At 41.4% G+C, this 19,354-nt stretch overlaps 1 protein-coding gene across 4 annotated transcripts in view; it reads right to left on the reverse strand.

Moving 5' to 3' along the window:
* The window catches only part of ccdc186 (coiled-coil domain-containing protein 186), a 113,614-nt gene that overhangs the window by 13,870 nt on the left and 80,390 nt on the right, over window positions 1–19,354 (reverse strand). For 3 of the 4 annotated variants that reach the window (XM_052478356.1, XM_035734828.2, XM_035734829.2), the window contains one exon: window positions 5,709–5,928. In XM_052478356.1, the coding sequence (XP_052334316.1) occupies window positions 5,709–5,928 (220 nt within the window). Of the gene's footprint in view, window positions 1–5,708; window positions 5,929–16,473; window positions 16,583–19,354 lie in introns of those variants that run through there. The other variant, XM_035734830.2, reaches the window with a different exon arrangement.

The raw sequence follows: 19,354 nt of genomic DNA on the forward strand, positions 1-19,354 counted from the left end.
AACGCTAGTAAAACCAAATAATAATAAATAATAATAATATATGCCATTTAGCAGACGCTTTTATCCAAAGCGACTTACAGTCATGTGTGCATACATTCTACGTATGGGTGGTCCCGGGGATCGAACCCACTACCCTGGCGTTACAAGCGCCATGCTCTACCAACTGAGCTACAGAAGGACCACATATCACTGTCCCGGTGCGCATGACAATAAAAACAGGAATGCCAGAAGAAGCATACGTTCTGCCCCTGAGCACGGCAGTTAACCCACTGTTCCCTGGGCGCCGAGACATAGAGGGAGGGAGGGAGGTATGTATGTATGTATGTATGTATGTATGTATGTATGTATGTATGTATGTATGTATCTATCTATGTATCTATCTATCTATCTATCTATCTATCTATCTATCTATCTATCTCTCTCTATCTCTATCTCTATCTATCTATCTAGAGAGAGAAAGAAAGAGAAAGAGAAAGAGAGAGAGAGAGAGAGAAAGAGAGAGAGAAAGAGAGAGAAAGAGAGAGAGCGAGAGAGAGCGAGAGAGAGAGGTACACAGGCATCCCCAGATTCATGGTTTTGACATCTGTGTCCTTCTCGACTCGCTGATCACAGCCCGTTTGGGGGGGGGTGTGGACGGACAAAAAAAGATCCCTTATCCCTTGACGCTGGACTACTCTGGTGAATGGGGACACATTTTGGGATGAAGAGGTTGTTAATGTGCTGGGTAGAATGAGGGAACTTCTGAAACACACTAATGTAAAAACACACACACAGAAGATAGAGAAATAACACGCATGAAGGCACACACGCCCATCAGTGAGTTATAGCGAAATAAGAAACCCCAAAAAGGAGAGAATGCTTGACAAATAACGACTTCCAACCAAGAGAAATCAGAGAAGGTGGGGATTCAGTATCTTACCTATACTCTTTATCCTTCATTCTTTCTCTTTGCCCTCTGCTCCCCTCATCTGGCTCTGCCCCCTCTTTCCTCTTCATCTCATTCCATCTCTCTCTCTCTCTGACCTCTCATTTTCTACCCTCATCTTAATCTCTCTTTCCTTCTCTCTCTCTCTCTACCTTGCACCCTATTCTCACCACCCCTTTCTCTTCCTGCCCCCTCCCCCTCCATCCTTCCCTCTCCAGGTGTGTGACCAGCCAGTAAAAGGCAGTGTTTCAGAACTACTCCTGTGTCAGGCCCTGTTTGTCACAAATCATTAAGCCTGGCCAGTGACAGACAGCAGCTGACCCTGAATATCCATATGCTCTCTCTCACACTCACACACACACACACACACACACACACACACACACACACACACACACACACACACACACACACACACACACACGCCGGCATGGGCTACACACCTGCGGTAAAAAGCACAAAAACACACAGGCAGAAAAGCAGTGAAATACTGTACTGTGTACCATCTGTCAACATGTGTACAGACTAGAGCCGGGCAATATGGACAAAAACTCTTCTAAAAAAATTGACCCATTTTGCTTGTTAACGATAAATACAAGGATTTGTTTCACTTTTAAATGCACAGTTAATTTCCATTAGCGGCAGGGTTCTAGACAAACTTTTTCCAGTGCCTTTCAGAAGTAAGACAACTGAGATGGTATGGTTAAAAAAACAAGTTAGCTATTTCATCTAACATGTCCAGAGAATGCATGATTTATATTTTGATATGCAACCTGATCAAATAGGATCCAGAAAGATCCAATTTCTTTTTGACTCTTTAAGCATGATTTGTCCATGATGGTCAGTGATGAAAAATGTGCGCACCGGAACAAAGCTCCTCGGTAGTCGTCGCGTCCCAGTCTGTTGACAGATGCTACGCTACAGTACCAGTTATGTTATGCGTTTCTATCCACAAGAGAATACTTTCAGCATTGCTCGTTCAGTATGCAAATCGAGAGGAAAAAAATAATAATGTGACGTAGGAAAAGTTGCTTCGGTAAGACGAAGACAATGTTGGTGTCTAATTTTCAATTTATCGTCCCTGCACTAGTGTGCTTACACACACAAACCAAAGAAAACCATAATTAAGAGAATATAACTTTGCAATGCATCAACTGCAGTGGTTCTGCACTTTAGTAAAAAATAAAGCAGTGAAGTCTGCCACAAGTGATTTCTCCTATAATTTAAAAAATCCCGTTGCTCCACTTTTGACCAAAGTGGCATGCACGGCCGGACATAAGGCTCTGGAGACAGGTATACACGATAAAATGTTGTAAATGTACATATAAAACCACACTGAACTGGCATTGGATGGCTAGTGCCTTCTACTGCACTTCCTACAGGGGGCATTCGGTGGACTAGTGGAACAATACTTAAGTGTGTGTGGTGTGGAGTGTGGGTGTGTGCGCGTGTCCATGCATGTGTTTGCATCCATGTCCATAATAGAAAAACAAGCTGCCTGATAGCTCTGCTCAGTCATTGAGGTCACATGACGGTCATGCAACATCTACTGTCATTTTAAACTCCACCCACAATATCATCAACCACAATAGATAGCGCAACAGAGAGTCTCTCTCTCGTAAAAAACCTGATCTAGCATATTAAGTGTATGTTTTTTTTCTTTTATTGTCCATTTGTATTGTTCTTGTCCTTTTCTTAAATGCCATTATAAAAAGTGTATATGATAGTGCAACACATTTATCCCAATGGGGAAAATTAAGTAAGTACAGTACAGTACAGTGTGTGTGCGCGTTACTCACAAATGCATGCTTTTCAACCGATCGCTGCCTGCACCCGCATGCCCGACTAGAATCACCACACTGGATGGTTCCGACCTTGAATATGTGGACACCTATAAGTACCTAGGTGTCTGGCTAGACTGCAAACTCTCCTTCCAGACCCATATCAAACATCTCCAATCGAAAATCAAATCAAGAGTCTGCTTTCTATTCCGCAACAAAGCCTCCTTCACTCACGCTGCCAAGCTTACCCTAGTAAAACTGACTATCCTACCGATCCTCGACTTCGGCGATGTCATCTACAAAATCGCTTCCAACACTACTCAGCAAACTGGATGCAGTTTATCACAGTGCCATCCGTTTTGTCACTAAAGCACCTTATACTACCCACCACTGCGACTTGTATGCTCTAGTCGGCTGGCCCTCGCTACATATTCGTCGCCAGACCCACTGGTTCCAGGTCATCTACAAGGCCATGCTAGGTAAAGCTCCGCCTTATCTCAGGTCACTGGTCACGATGGCAACACCCATCCGTAGCACATGCTCCTGCAGGTGTATCTCACTGATCATCCCTAAAGCCAACACCTCATTCGGCCGCCTTTCGTTCCAGTACTCTGCTGCCTGTGACTGGAACGAATTGCAAAAATCGCTGAAGTTGGAGACTTTTATCTCCCTCACCAACTTCAAACATCAGCTATCTGAGCAGCTAACCGATCGCTGCAGCTGTACATAATCTATTGGTAAATAGCCCACCCATTTTCACCTACCTCATCCCCACAGTTTTTATTTATTTACTTTTCTGCTCTTTTGCACACCAATATCTCCACCTGTACATGATCATCTGATCATTTATCACTCCAGTGTTAATCTGCAATATTGTAATTATTCCCCTACCTCCTCATGCCTTTTGCACACATTGTATATAGACTCCCCTTTTTTTCTACTGTGTTATCGACTTGTTAATTGTTTACTCCATGTGTAACTGTGTTGTCTGTTCACACTGCTATGCTTTATCTTGGCCAGGTCGCAGTTGCAAATGAGAACTTGTTCTCAACTAGCCTACCTGGTTAAATAAAGGTGAAATAAAAAATAAAAAATAAAAAACAATAAATGCAACAACTTCAAATATTTCAGAAATCAGTTAATTGAAATAAATTCATTAGGCCCTAATCTATGGATTTCGCATGACGGTGAATACAGATATGCATCGGTTGGTCACAGATACCTATAAAAATAAGGTAGGGGGGCCTCCCGAGTGGCACAGCGGTCTATGATCGCTAAGAGAAAACACCTGTCTCCAGATTACATCTTCAAACTAAGGGCAACTGTGGCATGGCATTCGTGACAGGGAGACGCGTCCATCATGCATGAGGATGTATACGGTTAAGATAGACTAGCGTTAGCTAGCTACCTTTTCAGATATTACACATTTCTAATTTTGACAGAAAATGGTTTCATTTCAAGCTAAAGTGTACTGTTAGCTAGCTAGCTAACATTAGCTGGCTGGCTCCCTAGCTGACACTATTATTTATATCCCAGAGCTGTTTGCTTTGCTAGTTAGAGCCTAATGTTAGCTCCCAGCAGATTCATGCAGGGTAGCAATGACATGATTAGGCTCTATGTTCATTGTTGTTTAACTAACTCATGTTAGCTGGCCTGCTCATTAGCTAACGTTACGTGACATGTGTGATCTTACAAGTTGTTTACATAGCTAGGTTCATTGTTTCCCTAGCTAGCTAGCTACACATCTATCGAGCTACAAGTGTTACAACACCCAGTGAATATGGCCGGTGTCAGTAAACGTTGGCAAAAAAGCGCAATGAAATTGTTATCAGCAGAGCTAATTAGGATGTTTTCATGTTATACAGAGGTAAACAAATCATTGGCCAGAGTGTGCGCTCTGAACGCTCCGAGAGCGAAACAAGATGGGCGGGGCTAAAGCTTAAGGTGTAAATGATGCTGAATGGGTGTAGACACTTCACTAGATACTAAAACAGTTGGTCAATGCAAAATTGACAGAAAATTGTGTCCCTAAAAAAAACGATTGCATAACCCTAACTCTTTTCTCCAGCTTTCACTCAATAGTCTGGCTGCTGATAAAGTATTTAATGTGATTAAACATGGTAAGGAGTAGCGTGTCCCCCTAGCTTGTGATGTGTTCCATACTGTCTGTTTGGCTTTGGAGGTGGGCATGAATATGGATATGCCATCGTTAGTGATCGACACTCACGCACCATGGACCGAGCAGCTATAAATATCCGATAGTCTTGTCTGTCAGAAGAGGGGATGGACAAGTGTATGTGTGTTTGTGAGAGAGAGAGAGCGAACGAGTGAAATGCTTACTGGCTGACAAAACATTGATAAAGAGATGACGTGCCAATCCCCTGCCAAAAATCACTCAAACACAGCCTTCAAGAATCCACCAAGCACTCTAAAAAGGCATAACGTCATGTGACACCACCTGACTCTGTGACGGTGTCAGCAAATCAAAGCAGAGTTTGTAAGAGCAGAGTGAGTTAGCAGAGGCTAAAGCCAGGTTAAGGCTATATTAAAGTTATTAGCTCCCATGGTAGAGACTCTGCTCGTCATTAGCATACACTTTGGTTAGACCTCTGCCCCTTACATTAGCATTAGTTTGCTGAATTTTCTAACCATTAGCATCATGTTTTGCTATGTTTCTGCTTGCCATTAGCTTCCTATTTGACTAAGTCTTCATGTTTTTCTAGGCTGCTTGTATTACCTGTTATAGCCATACTTTCCCAAGCATCTAGTGTGGCAAAACACAAACCATACCAACAGCGCAAGTAGACTAAACAGTTTTGTAGAACAAAAACACTCAAATCCAGTGGCAAGCCAAAACCTGCCAGTAAAACAAATCCTTATCCGTCTCCAACATCTCTCTTTTGCCGCAAGGAGAAAAAGTCCAAATAAGGGATTGAACTCAAAACCATCGGAGTTGTACATGTGTGCTTTATGCTGGGAGTGTTAACATTTCTCTCACTCACTTTGTCTTCTTGCGGATCTCCTCCACCAGCTGCTTGATGTGGTCCTCCATGAACTCTATCTTCTCCTGCTTGCGGGCGTGGGACTTCTGCAGACGCACAACACGCTCCACAAGCACGGCCTTGTCCACCTCGGGGTAGCTGTCCACCACCGTCGGGCCCGACTGGCTCTCCAGTGAGCGCTCCTCCATGCTGTTGCCGCCGTGCCGCGCATTCAGGGAGCCTGGAGAACATAACATAAATTCATTGTCTATCGAAACGTTTTCCTATCTTAAATTCCCAACCCCATGCACACACACACGAGAGGCTGGAACGGCACAGGCTCAGCCAGAGAGGAGCGTCCGTGCAGCAGGTTAGTTGTTAAGTGCCTCAAGGGCACAAACATAGAAATCTAATTATTTTTCAGTAGGTGGCACCAGAGATTCTGATGCCAGCTACACTCTGGTTGCCGGCTCATTCCCCCAGATTTACCAAATCGGCCCTGGGATTTGAACGAGAAGGATGTGGGAGAGCATAGGACTTCTGTAGATTCCGTCTGCAGCAGTGCACCAACCCTGGTTTGTTCCAGCCTAGCACTAACACACCTGATTCAACTCATCCTGGTCTGCATTGAGGATTGTTTGATTGTGTTAGCGAAGGGCTGGAACAAAAGCACATCCTGCAGTTCTTCAGGTCTGGAGTTATTAGTACGAGCCCTACTCCTCACGCCCTCATCTCCGTCTTAAAACCCATTGGATGAGAAAGCCAGAGGTCCTTCCCCTCTGACCTTTCCTTCCAATGGGCTGTGAGAAAGCAATGAGGAAAGAGGACTTGAGGAGAATGCAATTGAGATCTTCCCTAGCACACGCTAGCTGGCTGTTCATTATAACAATGTTTTCTTATTTATACCTTATGTGCATTACACTATGATATTTATATGCAATACAAAATGTATTGGCTATATACAGTGAGGAATATACAATGATACAACGACTATAAGGTTAAAGTGCAGACTGTGAGGGAATTTCCATCCATATCGCATGACGCGTTTAGAAATTACAGCACTTTTTGATTATTTACCAATGAATGGTAAATGTGTTGTGTCATTACTAACAATTCATTAAGAATTATCTGTAGTCATAGCAGCATCTACTTTAATGTAGTGTTTAGAAACATATGATATTGTAATTTACAATAACAGTGACTCCAAAATGACAAAATTAAGCAATTAGGCACCTCAGGGATTTGTGGTATATGGCAAATACACCACGGCTAAGGGCTGTTCTTATACACGACGCAACGTGGAGTGCCTGGTACAGCTTTCGGCCAGTAACCGAAAGATGGCTGGATCGAATCCCAAACGCTGACAAAGTAAAAATCTGTCGTTCTGTTTCTGAACAAGGCAGTTAACACACTGTTCCCCGGTAGGCCATCATTGTAAATAACAATTGGTTCTTAACTGACTTGCCTAGTTAAATAAAGGTTAAATAAAATAAATATACCACAACCCCCCCGAGGTGCCTTATTAATTGGTTACCAAAGTAAGTAGAGCAGTAAAAATACATGTTTTGTCATACCCGTGGTATACAGTCTGATATACCACCGCTGTCAAACAATCATAATTCAGGCTTCGAACCACCCAGTTTATAATACATTATTTACTATAAATTTCGATTGGGCACAAAATAATCTGAAACAACCAAAACAAACAGCAAATGTGTCCAAGAAGTTAGTTGCAAATGCAAGGAATATGGGACCAAATAGAAAACTTTATCCTACTTTAATACACATAAGTGGATTTTCCCAAATACTTTTGGTGCCATAAATATGTATAAAAATTGCTCTGATTTCTAAACAGTTCACCCGATATGCATGAAAATACACGATAAAACTGACAGTCTGTAGTTAGATCTGTTATGGTGACCGTATTAAACGCCACACCGGTGGTCACGAGTCATGAAGGTCGTAAAAATTCCATGTGACCGTCCAGTCACGGTAATTAGGCTTCTTCAAGCTCTGATGCGGCTGATAGCCTTCCAAACTTGCTAACTGCCTGGTACTCAGCACTCGATTGTCCCTCTAATCACTCTGACATCAATAAAAATGTAATATAATATAACACTTCTACAGGCTATGGAATTGCGTGAGAAAACAGTGATGGCCTCTATTACAGTAAAAAGAGGAGGATCCCATCAGCTACAGTGGGGAGAACAAGTATTTGATACACTGCCGATTTTGCAGGTTTCCCTACCCACAAAAAATGTAGAGGTCTGTCATTTTTATCATTGGTACACTTCAACTGTGAGAGACAGAATCTAAAACAAAAATCCAGACAATCACATTGTATGACTTAAGTAATTAATTTGCATTTTATTGCATGACATAAGTATTTGATACATCAGAAAAGCAGAACTTAATATTTGGTACAGAAACCTATGTTTGCAATTACAGAGATCATACGTTTCCTGTAGTTCATGACCAGGTTTACACACACTGCATTAGGGATTTGGCCAACTCCTCCATCCAGACCTTCTCCAGATCCTTCAGGTTTCGGGGCTGTCGCTGGGCAATACAGACTTTCAGCTCCCTCCAAAGATGTTCTATTGGGTTCAGGTCTGGAGACTGGCTAGGCCACTCCAGCACCTTGAGATGCTTCTTATGGAGCCACTCCTTAGTTGCCCTGGCTGTGTGTTTCGGGTCGTTGTCATGCTGGAAGACCCAGCCACGACTCTTCTTCAATGCTCTTACGGAGGGAAGCAGGTTGTTGGCCAAGATCTCGCGATACATGGCCCCATCCATCCTCCCCTCAATACGGTGCAGCTGTCCTGTCCCCTTTGCAGAAAAGCATCCCCAAAGAATGATGTTTTCATCTCCATGCTTCACGGTTGGGATGGTGTTCTTGGGGTTGTACTCATCCTTCTTCTTCCTCCAAACACGGCGAGTGGAGTTTAGACCAAAACGCTCTATTTTTTGGCTCATCAGACCACATAACCTTCTCCCATTCCTCCTCTGGATCATCCAGATGGTCATTGGCAAACTTCAGACGGGCCTGGACATGCGCTGGCTTGAGCAGGGGGACCTTGCGTGCGCTGCAGGATTTTAATCCATGACGGCGTAGTGTGTTACTAAGGGTTTTCTTTGAGACTGTGGTCCCAGCTCTCTTCAGGTCGTTGACCAGGTCCTGCCGTGTAGTTCTGGGCTGATCCCCCACCTTCCTCATGATCATTGATGCCCCACGAGATGAGATCTTGCATGGAGCCCCAGACTGAGGGTGATTGACCGCCATCTTGAACTTCTTCCATTTTCTAATAATTGCGCCAACAGTTGTTGCCTTCTCACCAAGTTGCTTGCCTATTGTCCTGTGGCCCATCCCAGCCTTGTGCAGGTCTACATTTTTCTCCCTGATGTCCTTACACAGCTCTCTGGTCTTGGCCATTGTGGAGACGTTGGAGTCTGTTTGATTGAGTGTGTGGACAGGTTTCTTTTATACAGGTAACGAGTTCAAACAGGTGCAGTTAATTCAGGTAATGAGTGGAGAACAGGAGGACTTCTTAAAGGAAAACTAACAAGTCTGTGAGAGACGGAATTCTTACTGGTTGGTAGGTGATCAAATACTTATGTCATGCAATAAAACGCAAATGAATTACTTAAAAATCATACCATGTGATTTTCTGGATTTTTGTTTTAGATTCCGTCTCTCACAGTTGAAGTGTACCTATGATAAAAATTAGACCTCTATATGCTTTGCAAGTAGGAAAACCTGCAAAATCGGCAGTGTATCAAATACTTGTTCTCCCCCCTGTATCTATAGGCTAGGTCTACTTTATTGATCTCCCAACGTTCCTAATATTAAGCACATTGCTTATATTTACAACAGGAGTATATAGCCTACCTGGCTGGCATGAAAATGACACGGGGGAAAGCGTCCTCCATTCGCTATTTAAGTGTATAGATGAAATGTATTTTTTTCCCCCGCTGCCCATTTAGATACATGTGCATGATAATGGTCCATTCGAAATCAAAACAAATTTCACACATATTATTGAGTATATGTAAAGACAAGATTAAATCAAGAATAGTTTGCTGAGTGACAATATTAGTCTATCACTTATTAATTATATATTATCACTTGTGAATGATGACCAGCACTTTTTCTAATCATAGTCGCACACATCATGTAGCCTAGCCCATAGGCCTATATGTTTGGATAAGGTTTATATCACAACTAAAGCGGCCAAATAATTTATTAAAATTAACCTCATTCATCCGCTTTACAAGGGGTATAGAGCCTAACTGGCATATATAAGCAGCGTGTGACATTCAAGTTTGGGGAAGATAATTTTCACCATAAAAATGCACATTTATAATAAACGCATTACATGAATAATCACATTTGTGGTCACTTTTGATAATGGTGTTTTCCGCTAATGGAAGATTCACGCTTATAGCCTACTGATGTGTGTGTAGAAATAGCCAAATAGTTTATCATCATTTTAAGCTAAACATTCTGATCTGTTGCGTCATTGCGTAAAAAATATGTACTGATGCTAGTGGTTGAATTAATTTGGGATCTACCACATCCCACAACTGTTCCAAACTATATTTGGAATATTTATTTTAATTGTATTTATTCGCACAGAATAGGTAAACTTTTGTACTGTTCGTTAGGCTTAGTCATCTTGTTGGCTGACGAAAAGTAAATGTGGACTTCTCCCAATATCTTCAATATGCACCTCGGAATTGGTTAAGGACGTGCACAGTTGCGTCCTTGATGTATCTGTCTTGTGGGTGAGAGGTGCAGCACTCAGGAAGAAGGGAATTATAATTATTATATTTAGCCCAAGGGCACAAAGACCACTGGCCCCAAAAGCCATGGATTTTTTTTAGGGGGCATTAGGGCCACACAAAGGGGATGCCAAATTATGAATGAGAGACTGATGAAGTGTTGTGTGGAAGCCAGGAGAGGATAAATGTGTTTATGCTCATTAATGGTCAATTACCGAGAGCTTGACAATCACCGGCTGCCAACATTTAGTGACCGCCACATCCCTATCTGCAGTTTAACTTCATAGTCATTGTATCATTAAAAATCTGCTGGAGTACAAAGCCAAAATACAAACAAATGTGTCACTGTCTAAATACTTTTGGACCTCACTGTATTTCAATTGTAAATGGCATGTGCTGATGACTGAAAATGTTTATGCATGAAAATGCTTTTCGTCACACACTTGCAGAGCAAAAAAACTTAATACACCAGCTGCGTCAGAGAACCGCAAATCAAACCATACCTGAGAAAACTGACGAGCTGGGTAACAAATGTATTGATGATTTAGAGGTCAATTCATGCTTTTGTAACTTTTACTCACAATTATACACTTCAGAATCTACTGGTAATCCTACCTTACTCGACACCTTCTTTGAGAACTTAGTTATTCCTACAGTTGAACCTGAGATAGCTGCTGAATTAGAAAAACAGTTCTCTGTAGAATATTGTTTTAGCAATTAAATCTATGCAGTAGATTATCAAAATTATCAGATCAACTCTCTCTTCTCTTGCTTTGCGTATTTGAGGAATCATTCTCCTCAAACTCTTTACCCTCAACAACGAGACAAGCATGTTTTTCAATTATTCTGAAAAAGGGGAAAAAAAACTTGAATGTGGTTCATATAGGCCAATTTCTTTACTGAATTGCGATGTAAGGATACGTTCTAAGATGATTGCCTGCTGTTTTGAGTCAGTCATTCTATTTTTCAAAATTAGACGTCTTTACAATATACGTTATAATCCCAATTCATCTGACAGAGATATTGTTATCACTTGATGCAGAGAAGACCTTTGATCGGGAGGAGTGGGATTATCTATTTTATACTCTCAAACTATTTGGATTCGGTCCCAATTTTATGTCCTGGTTCAAAGTCCTTCACTCTTCCCCTACAGCTGCAGTGCGCACAAATAATGACCTTCCTAGTTTCCAACGTGGACCAAGACAGGGATGTCTTCTATCCCCTCAGCTGTTTGCAATCGCAATTGAGCCTTTAGCCATAGCAATAAGTAATAACATCACTATCAAAGGTATTCAAAGAGGGGGCATAGAGCATATAGTTTCACTCTATGTGGATGGTTCTACTAAAGACATTTGGTAAAATATCCAGGTATAAGGTTAATCTACAAAAAAAATGAATTGATGCCTATTAATCCTTCTGCCATGCAAACTTCTTTTAGTCATGTGACGACACAGACATGTAAATATTTGTGAATTTGGGTCACACACAATTTCAAAATATCTCTACAAAGCCAATTTCCTTCCCTTGATACTCCGCCTGAAACAGGATCTTGAACGCTGGGATTTACTTTCTTTGGGTGGAAGAATTAGTACTGTTAAAATGAATATATTACATAAATTGTAATACTTATTTCAATGTATTCCTATCTCCATAGATAAACTGATATCTGCTTTTATCTGGAACAAGAAAAACCCTTGGATACGTAAGAGCGTATTACAGAGATCTCGTCCCCAGGGTGGTCAAGCACTTCCAAACTTACAATATTATTACTGGGCAGCTAATATAAGAATCATTCTATATTGGATGACAGAAATCCCTGTTACAGGCCCAAAATGGATGAGGTTGGAGATCTCATCCTGTGGCCCCACCTCCTTAGCAGTCTTCCTCTGCTCAAAACTTGCATTACTAGTTTCCAAATACACTAAAAACCCTATTGTTAAAAATTCTCTAAAAATATGGAAACAGTTCAGGCCATCGTTTGGTCCCAGTGAATTTTCAACTTCTGCCCCAGTATTAAAGAACCCTACATTCTCTCCATCATTAATAGACCGGGTGTTTCATATCTGGTCTGAAAAAGGGATCTCCTCACTGAACGACGGTTCTCTAAGATACTGGAGAGTCCTATAGAACCTTCTGCCTTTATTAAATTATTCGGAGTGTCACCACAGGAGGCCCCTCAACAGTTAAGGGCAACATGCTGGCAAAATTCACAACTCTATTAGGGGTTACTATCCTTTGTAGAAAACATGGACCCAGGTAATTTCACAACTCCATAAACAACCCAAATTGGAATTGGTATAATTATTTAGACTATTTTTAAATACTTTGTTGGGATAAAGATTTACAGTTGGTGAGGTATTTTATGAATATTAAAGCAAATGTATATAGTTTTGTTTTGTATTTATTATGGATCCCCATTAGCTGCTGCTTTGGCAGCACGTTACAATACATTTCACTACACATTAAATGTGCGCCCTCAGGCCACTACTCTACCAACACATTTCTATAACACAAAATCCATGTGTAGATGTGTATAGTGTATAGTGTATATGTTAGCTGTATATACTGTACAGTTCAAGTCGGAAGTTTACATACACTTAGGTTGGCGTCAATAAAACTCATTCTTCAACCACTCCACAAATTTCTTGTTTACGATGTATAGTTTTGGCAAGTTGGTTAGGACATCTACTTTGTGCATGACACAAGTAATTTTTCCAACAACTGTTTACAGACAGATTATTTCACTTATAATTCACTGTATCACAATTCCAGGGACTCAGAAGTTGACATACACTAAGTTGACTGTGCCTTTAAATAGCTTGGAAAATGCCAGAAAATGATGTCATGGCTTTAGAAGCTTCTTATAGGCTAATTGACATCATTTGAGTCAATTGGAGGTGTACCTGTGGATGAATTTCATGGCCTACCTTCAACCTCAGTGCCTCTTTTCTTGACATCATGGGAAAATCAGAATAAATCAGCCAAGACCTCAGAAAAAAAATTGTAGACCTCCACAAGTCTGGTTCATTCTTGGGAGCAATTTCCAAACGCCTAAAGGTACCACGTTCATCTGTACAAACAATAGTACGCAAGTATAAACACCATGGAACCACACTGCCGTCATACCGCTCAGGAAGGAGACGTGTTCTGTGTCCTAGAGATGAACGTACTTTGGTGCAAAAAGTCCAAATAAATCCCAGAACAGCAGCAAAGGACCTTGTGAAGATGCTGGAGGAAACAGGTACAAAAGTATCTAAATCCACAATAAAACGAGTCCTATATCGACATGACCTGAAAGGCCATTCAGCATGGAAGAAGCCACTGCTCCAAAACCGCCATAAAAAAAGCCAGAATACGGTTTGCAACTGCACATGGTGACAAAGATCATACTTTTTTGGAGAAATGTCCTCTGATCTGATGAAACAAAAATAGAACTGCTTGGCCATAATGACCATTGTTATGTTTGGAGGAAAAAGGGGGAGGCTTGCAAGCTGAAGAACACCATTCCAACGGTGAAGCACAGGGGTGGCAGCATCATGTTGTGGGGGTGCTTTGCTGCAGGAGGGACTGGTGCACTTCACAAAATAGATGGCATCATGGGGTAGGAAAATAATGTGGATATATTGAAGAAACTTCTCAAGACATCAGTCAGGAAGTTAAAGCTTGGTCGCAAATTGGTCTTCCAAATGGACAATGATCACAAGCATACGACCAAAGTTGTGGCAAAATGGCTTAAGGACAACAAATTCAAAGTATTGGAGCTGCCATGACAAAGCCCTGACCTCAATCCTATAGAACATGTGTGGGCAGAACTGAAAAAGTGTGTGTGAGCAAGGAGGCCTACAAACCTGTCTCAGTTACACCAGCTCTGTCAGGAGAAATGGGCCAAAATTCACCCAACTTATTGTGGGAAGCTTGTGGAAGGCTACCCAAAACATCTGACCAAGTTAAACAATTTAAAGGCAATGCTACCAAAAACCAATTGAGTGCATGTAAACATCTGACCCACTGGGAATGTAATGAAAGAAATAAAAGCTGAAATAAATCACTCTACTATTATTCTGACATTTCACATCCTTAAAATAAAGTGGTGATCCTAACTGACCTAAGACAGGGTATTTTTACTGGGATTAAATGTCAGGAATTGTGAAAAACTGAGTTTAAAGGTGTATGTAAACTTCTGACTTCAACTGTAGATGGTAAAACAGAAGGGTGCCTAAGTTGGACCCTCGTGGGATGCCAATGTTTCAGTAAAGAGAGTCCAACTGCACAATCGAGAGCATCCTGGCGGGCTGTATCACCGCCTGGTACGGCAACTGCTCCGCCCTCAACCGTAAGGCTCTCCAGAGGGTAGTGAGGACTGCACAACGCATCACCGGGGGCAAACTACCTGCCCACCAGGACACCTACACCACCCGTTGTTACAGGAAGGCCATAAAGATCATCAAGGACATCAACCACCCGAACCACTGCCTGTTCACCCCGATATCATCCAGAAGGCGAGGTCAGTACAGGTGCATCAAAGCTGGGACCGAGAGACTGAAAAACAGCTTCTATCTCAAGGCCATCAGACTGTTAAACAGCCACCACTAACATTGAGTGGCTGCTGCCAACACACTGTCATTGACACTGACCCAACTCCAGCCATTTTAATAATGGGAATTGATGGGAAATGATGTAAATATATCACTAGCCACTTTAAACAATGCTACCTTATATAATGTTACTTACCCTACATTATTCATCTCATATGCATATGTATATACTGTACTCTACATCATCGACTGCATCCTTATGTAATACATGTATCACTAGCCACTTTAACTATGCCACTTTGTTTACTTTGTCTACACACTCATCTCATATGTATATACTGTACTCGATACCATCTACTGTATGCTGCTCTGTACCATCACTCATTCATATATCCTTATGTACATATTCCTTATCCCCTTACACTGTGTATAAGACAGTAGTTTTGGAATTGTTAGTTAGATTACTTGTTGATTATCACTGCATTGTCGGAACTAGAAGCACAAGCATTTCGCTACACTCGCATTAACATCTGCTAACCATGTGTATGTGACAAATAAAATTTGATTTGATTTGAACTGAGTGGCCCCCAGATGAACCCTTTGACTTCGGTTTGTCATCCAATTAGTGGCTTCAGTGGACACATTAAGGGAGGATAGTTTGGATAGAAGGACCTCATGATTCACACTATCAAAGGCCTTTTTAAGATCCAAAAAGACTGTGCCCACTTCACCACCTATGTCCAGTTTAGATTTAATGGACTCCAGAAAATAGCAAATGGCTGTTTGTGTAGAATGGTTAGTTCTGAACCATTTGATGTATGGAGTTGCCCTGAATGAGGTGATCAGTCAGCCACCCATCTTTCAGCTACCTTTCGATAGCACTGGAAGAATGCTTATTGGTCGGTCATTTTCCACCAGTCGCCAGATTTTAAAACGGGTATCACTGCAGCATACTTCCAAGCATTGGGGAATAACCCATATTTGATGGACAGATTAACTGTATGTACAATAGGGGCAATCAGATAATATTTGTATACCAAATACATCTAGACCACTGTCTAGACCAAATACATATTTTGTTCTAGAGCTCCTGAAGAAGCTAATAATACTGTCCACTGCTGATGCTGAGAGTTCAAGAATTCTGAATATTGGTTTATTATTATCTATGGGAGTGAGAACTGTGGTCTTGGTTGAAAATATTTGAGCCAGTTCCCTGACAGAGTCAACAAAACATTGTTAAAGGTGGTGGATATGAAATTGGAGCCTTGAATTAGAGTCCCATTCATCTTTAATTCAGGATGCTTTTTGGACTTTTCAGCTCCTCTCCCTGTTAGTTTGTTGAAATTTTCCCAAATCCCTTTGCCATTTCCTTTTGCTTCATTGATCAGGAAGAACTGAAGACTTAAAAAATATATATATGCCACCGTACTTCTCAGTGATGTTAAATATACATCTGTCATCATTCTTACCAGACTTCAGTGCCTTTTCAAGGAAAACTCCCGTTCTCTGATCTGCCTCCAGAGGTCCTTGTTGAGCCATGGTAGAGAGGTTTTCCGTCTTGGCTTACGTTGAAATTTCCTGGTAAAAGAGGTATCCACTTTGTCAATAGCTGACAGAAATGTTGTGTATCCAGACTCTGGGTCTTCATTGCGTAATAGATCAGACCAGTCAATTTAACTCATAGCTTCATCACTTTTCAGGATTTTCAGATATGCCAGTTAGTAAGTTAATGGATGTAGTTATTCAATCAGGTCTGTTAAGTGAACACCACATCAATTATAGGTTGTGATGTCTGTGTTACTTTGGTTGATCCTTGTATTATTTCAATCAGGTTGAAATGCTCTGTGATTTTAAAAAAAATTCTGCAAGTTTTGTTTTTCCAGTTTATATTGAAAATCGCCCATGAAGATGAGCTCCTTCTTATGATGACATTCTTTAAGCATGGCAATAACATGGTGAAAAAATTAGATATCAGATGTTGGTGGTCAATATAATCCAATAACAGTTTAAGACATTAGGGGAGAGGAAGACATTCAGCCCCATACATCCAAGGTCATTGGTATGTTTACGTATGATACGATTGCATTTAAAGTTATCGTTCATGTACATAACGAATCTAACCCCCTCTGCCCTCTCCCTCTGGAATATGGGATATCCAGGGACAGTAAAGGCAGAAATAGGAGAGGATTTATTCAGCCATGTTTCAAAGAAACAGAAAGAAATCCAGATTAGAAATAATGTGATGAATTTTCAGATGACCTAATATTTCTCTAGGCTTGGAACGAGGGTCCCAGAGTATTTTAGCCTGATTAACGGTTTGAAAAAGGTTCATAGTACAATGTTTTCTAATAGCTGGGTTAAGGGAACTGAGTTTCTGTCTCGAAGGCGGATTTTGTTTGGGACACAGATTGCTCATTCTCTTGAAAAGCCATGTTAGTGACAGGGGTTATTATTATATATTATTATTTATATTATTATATTATTATTTTATTATATTAGGTTATGCTCACATACACAGAATGTCCTTCTCTGAACCAGGTAAAATAGGCTACTCAAATATAGATTATTTCAAATCATGCATGTTCCACCATTCATCAATGATTTCGGGTCTGGATAGCTAATTAGGGGGACTTTGCCACTTCTCCCAGAATTACATCCTCCATATCAGCCATTTTTCGCTGCAGGTGTCCTAACTCCAGAGAGCGTGTTATCCTGGGCTGCTTGGGTGTTTGTTGATTCCAGATTGCTTAAATAAAGGCCAGCATTGATGTTTGGCTGCCTTCTATTGTATTCCCCAGAGAGTTGCACCGCCTTCGGGGGCCCTTATTATCCTCAGAGTTTTTGGGTTATGATTGTCACTGGTCTCAGTAGCCCCTTTCCCAGCTTCATTTTAAACATCTTCCTTCTTCTTCTTCTTTTTCTTGGAATGAGAGGTCATTGCTGTAGACTCTGGCTCACCAGATACCAACTCAAATAATTAATTTACTCCACCATTGTCCTCGGGAGCCGAGAAGTTCTGTTCTTCAACCTGTCTCACTTTCTGTCATTTCAGCTGGGATACGTCTGCCCTACTCATGGGGACTGGATTGTTGTCCTGCACAGTGTGAAAAAGTTTCCTCTATGCACCTTATGTTGTCCAGTGTAGTAGGACTGTACTCTACCATCTCCTGACCCCCTCTAGAGTGAGATTGTGTCTGCCAGTCCTGTCTACACACAGGGCCTTGTCCATTATAAAATACTTTGATCCAGTGAGGGCCTACCTTTACAGACTGTGTCATGGGAGTGATGGGTGCTGCTTCAACATATACAAAACTATCTTCATAGGAGCAGTTTGTGAGTTGACCCTTGTATCTTATCATGTGCCTCAACAATCTCCCCACCACCTTACATCCAGCTTTAGCCATAAACTCAGTCACAACACTATCATCTGCTAATTCAGGTAGTTCTTTAATTGTAACTTGAATTGAACACAACATGTTTTCCTCTGACTGTTATTCCTTTGATCAGAAGCTTTGCCCTTGCTTCCTTACTGAGAAGATATAAATGCCAGAGTGAACGTACTCTCTGTACTGACCTCAAGTGACCTTGGGCTGCCATTTGAGAATCCATAGGCGAATGAGTAAACTCACACTACCGTCAATTCTACTTGCTAACATGCAATCATTGGAAAATAAAATGGATGATCTATGATTACAAATATCCTACCAACAGGACATTAAAAACTGCAATGTCTTATGTTTCACCGAGTGGTGGCTGAATGACGACACAGATAGGGATTTTCAATGCACCGGCAGAACAGAGAAGCTACGTCTGGAAAGATGAGGGGTGGGGTGTGTGTATTTTTGTCAATAACAGCTGGTGCGCAATGTCTAATATTAAAGAAGTCTCGAGGTATTGCTCGCCTGAGGTAGAGTACCTAATGATAAGCTGTAGACCACACTATCTACTAAGAAAGTTCTCATCTATATTATTTGTCGCCATCTATTTACCACTAAGACGTTGGTAGCCATGAAGTGCTTTGAAAGGCTGGTCATGCCTCACATCAACTGCATCCTTCCAGATACCTGTGACCTACTCCAATTCACATACCGCCCCAACAGATCCACAAATGACACAATCACACTGCACTTTCCCACCTGGACAAACGGAACACCTATGTGAGAATGCTGTTCATTGACTACAGCTCAGCATTCAACACTATAGTGCCCGAGAAGCTCATCACTAAGCTAAGGACCCTGGGACTAAACACCTCCCTCTGCAACTGGATCCTGGACTTCCTGACTGGCTGCCCCCAGGTGGTAAGGGTAGGCAACAACACGTCTGCCAAGCTGATCCTCAACACTGAGCCCC

Source organism: Oncorhynchus keta, chromosome 24 (assembly GCF_023373465.1).
Source record: "Oncorhynchus keta strain PuntledgeMale-10-30-2019 chromosome 24, Oket_V2, whole genome shotgun sequence".
NCBI lineage: Eukaryota > Metazoa > Chordata > Actinopteri > Salmoniformes > Salmonidae > Oncorhynchus > Oncorhynchus keta.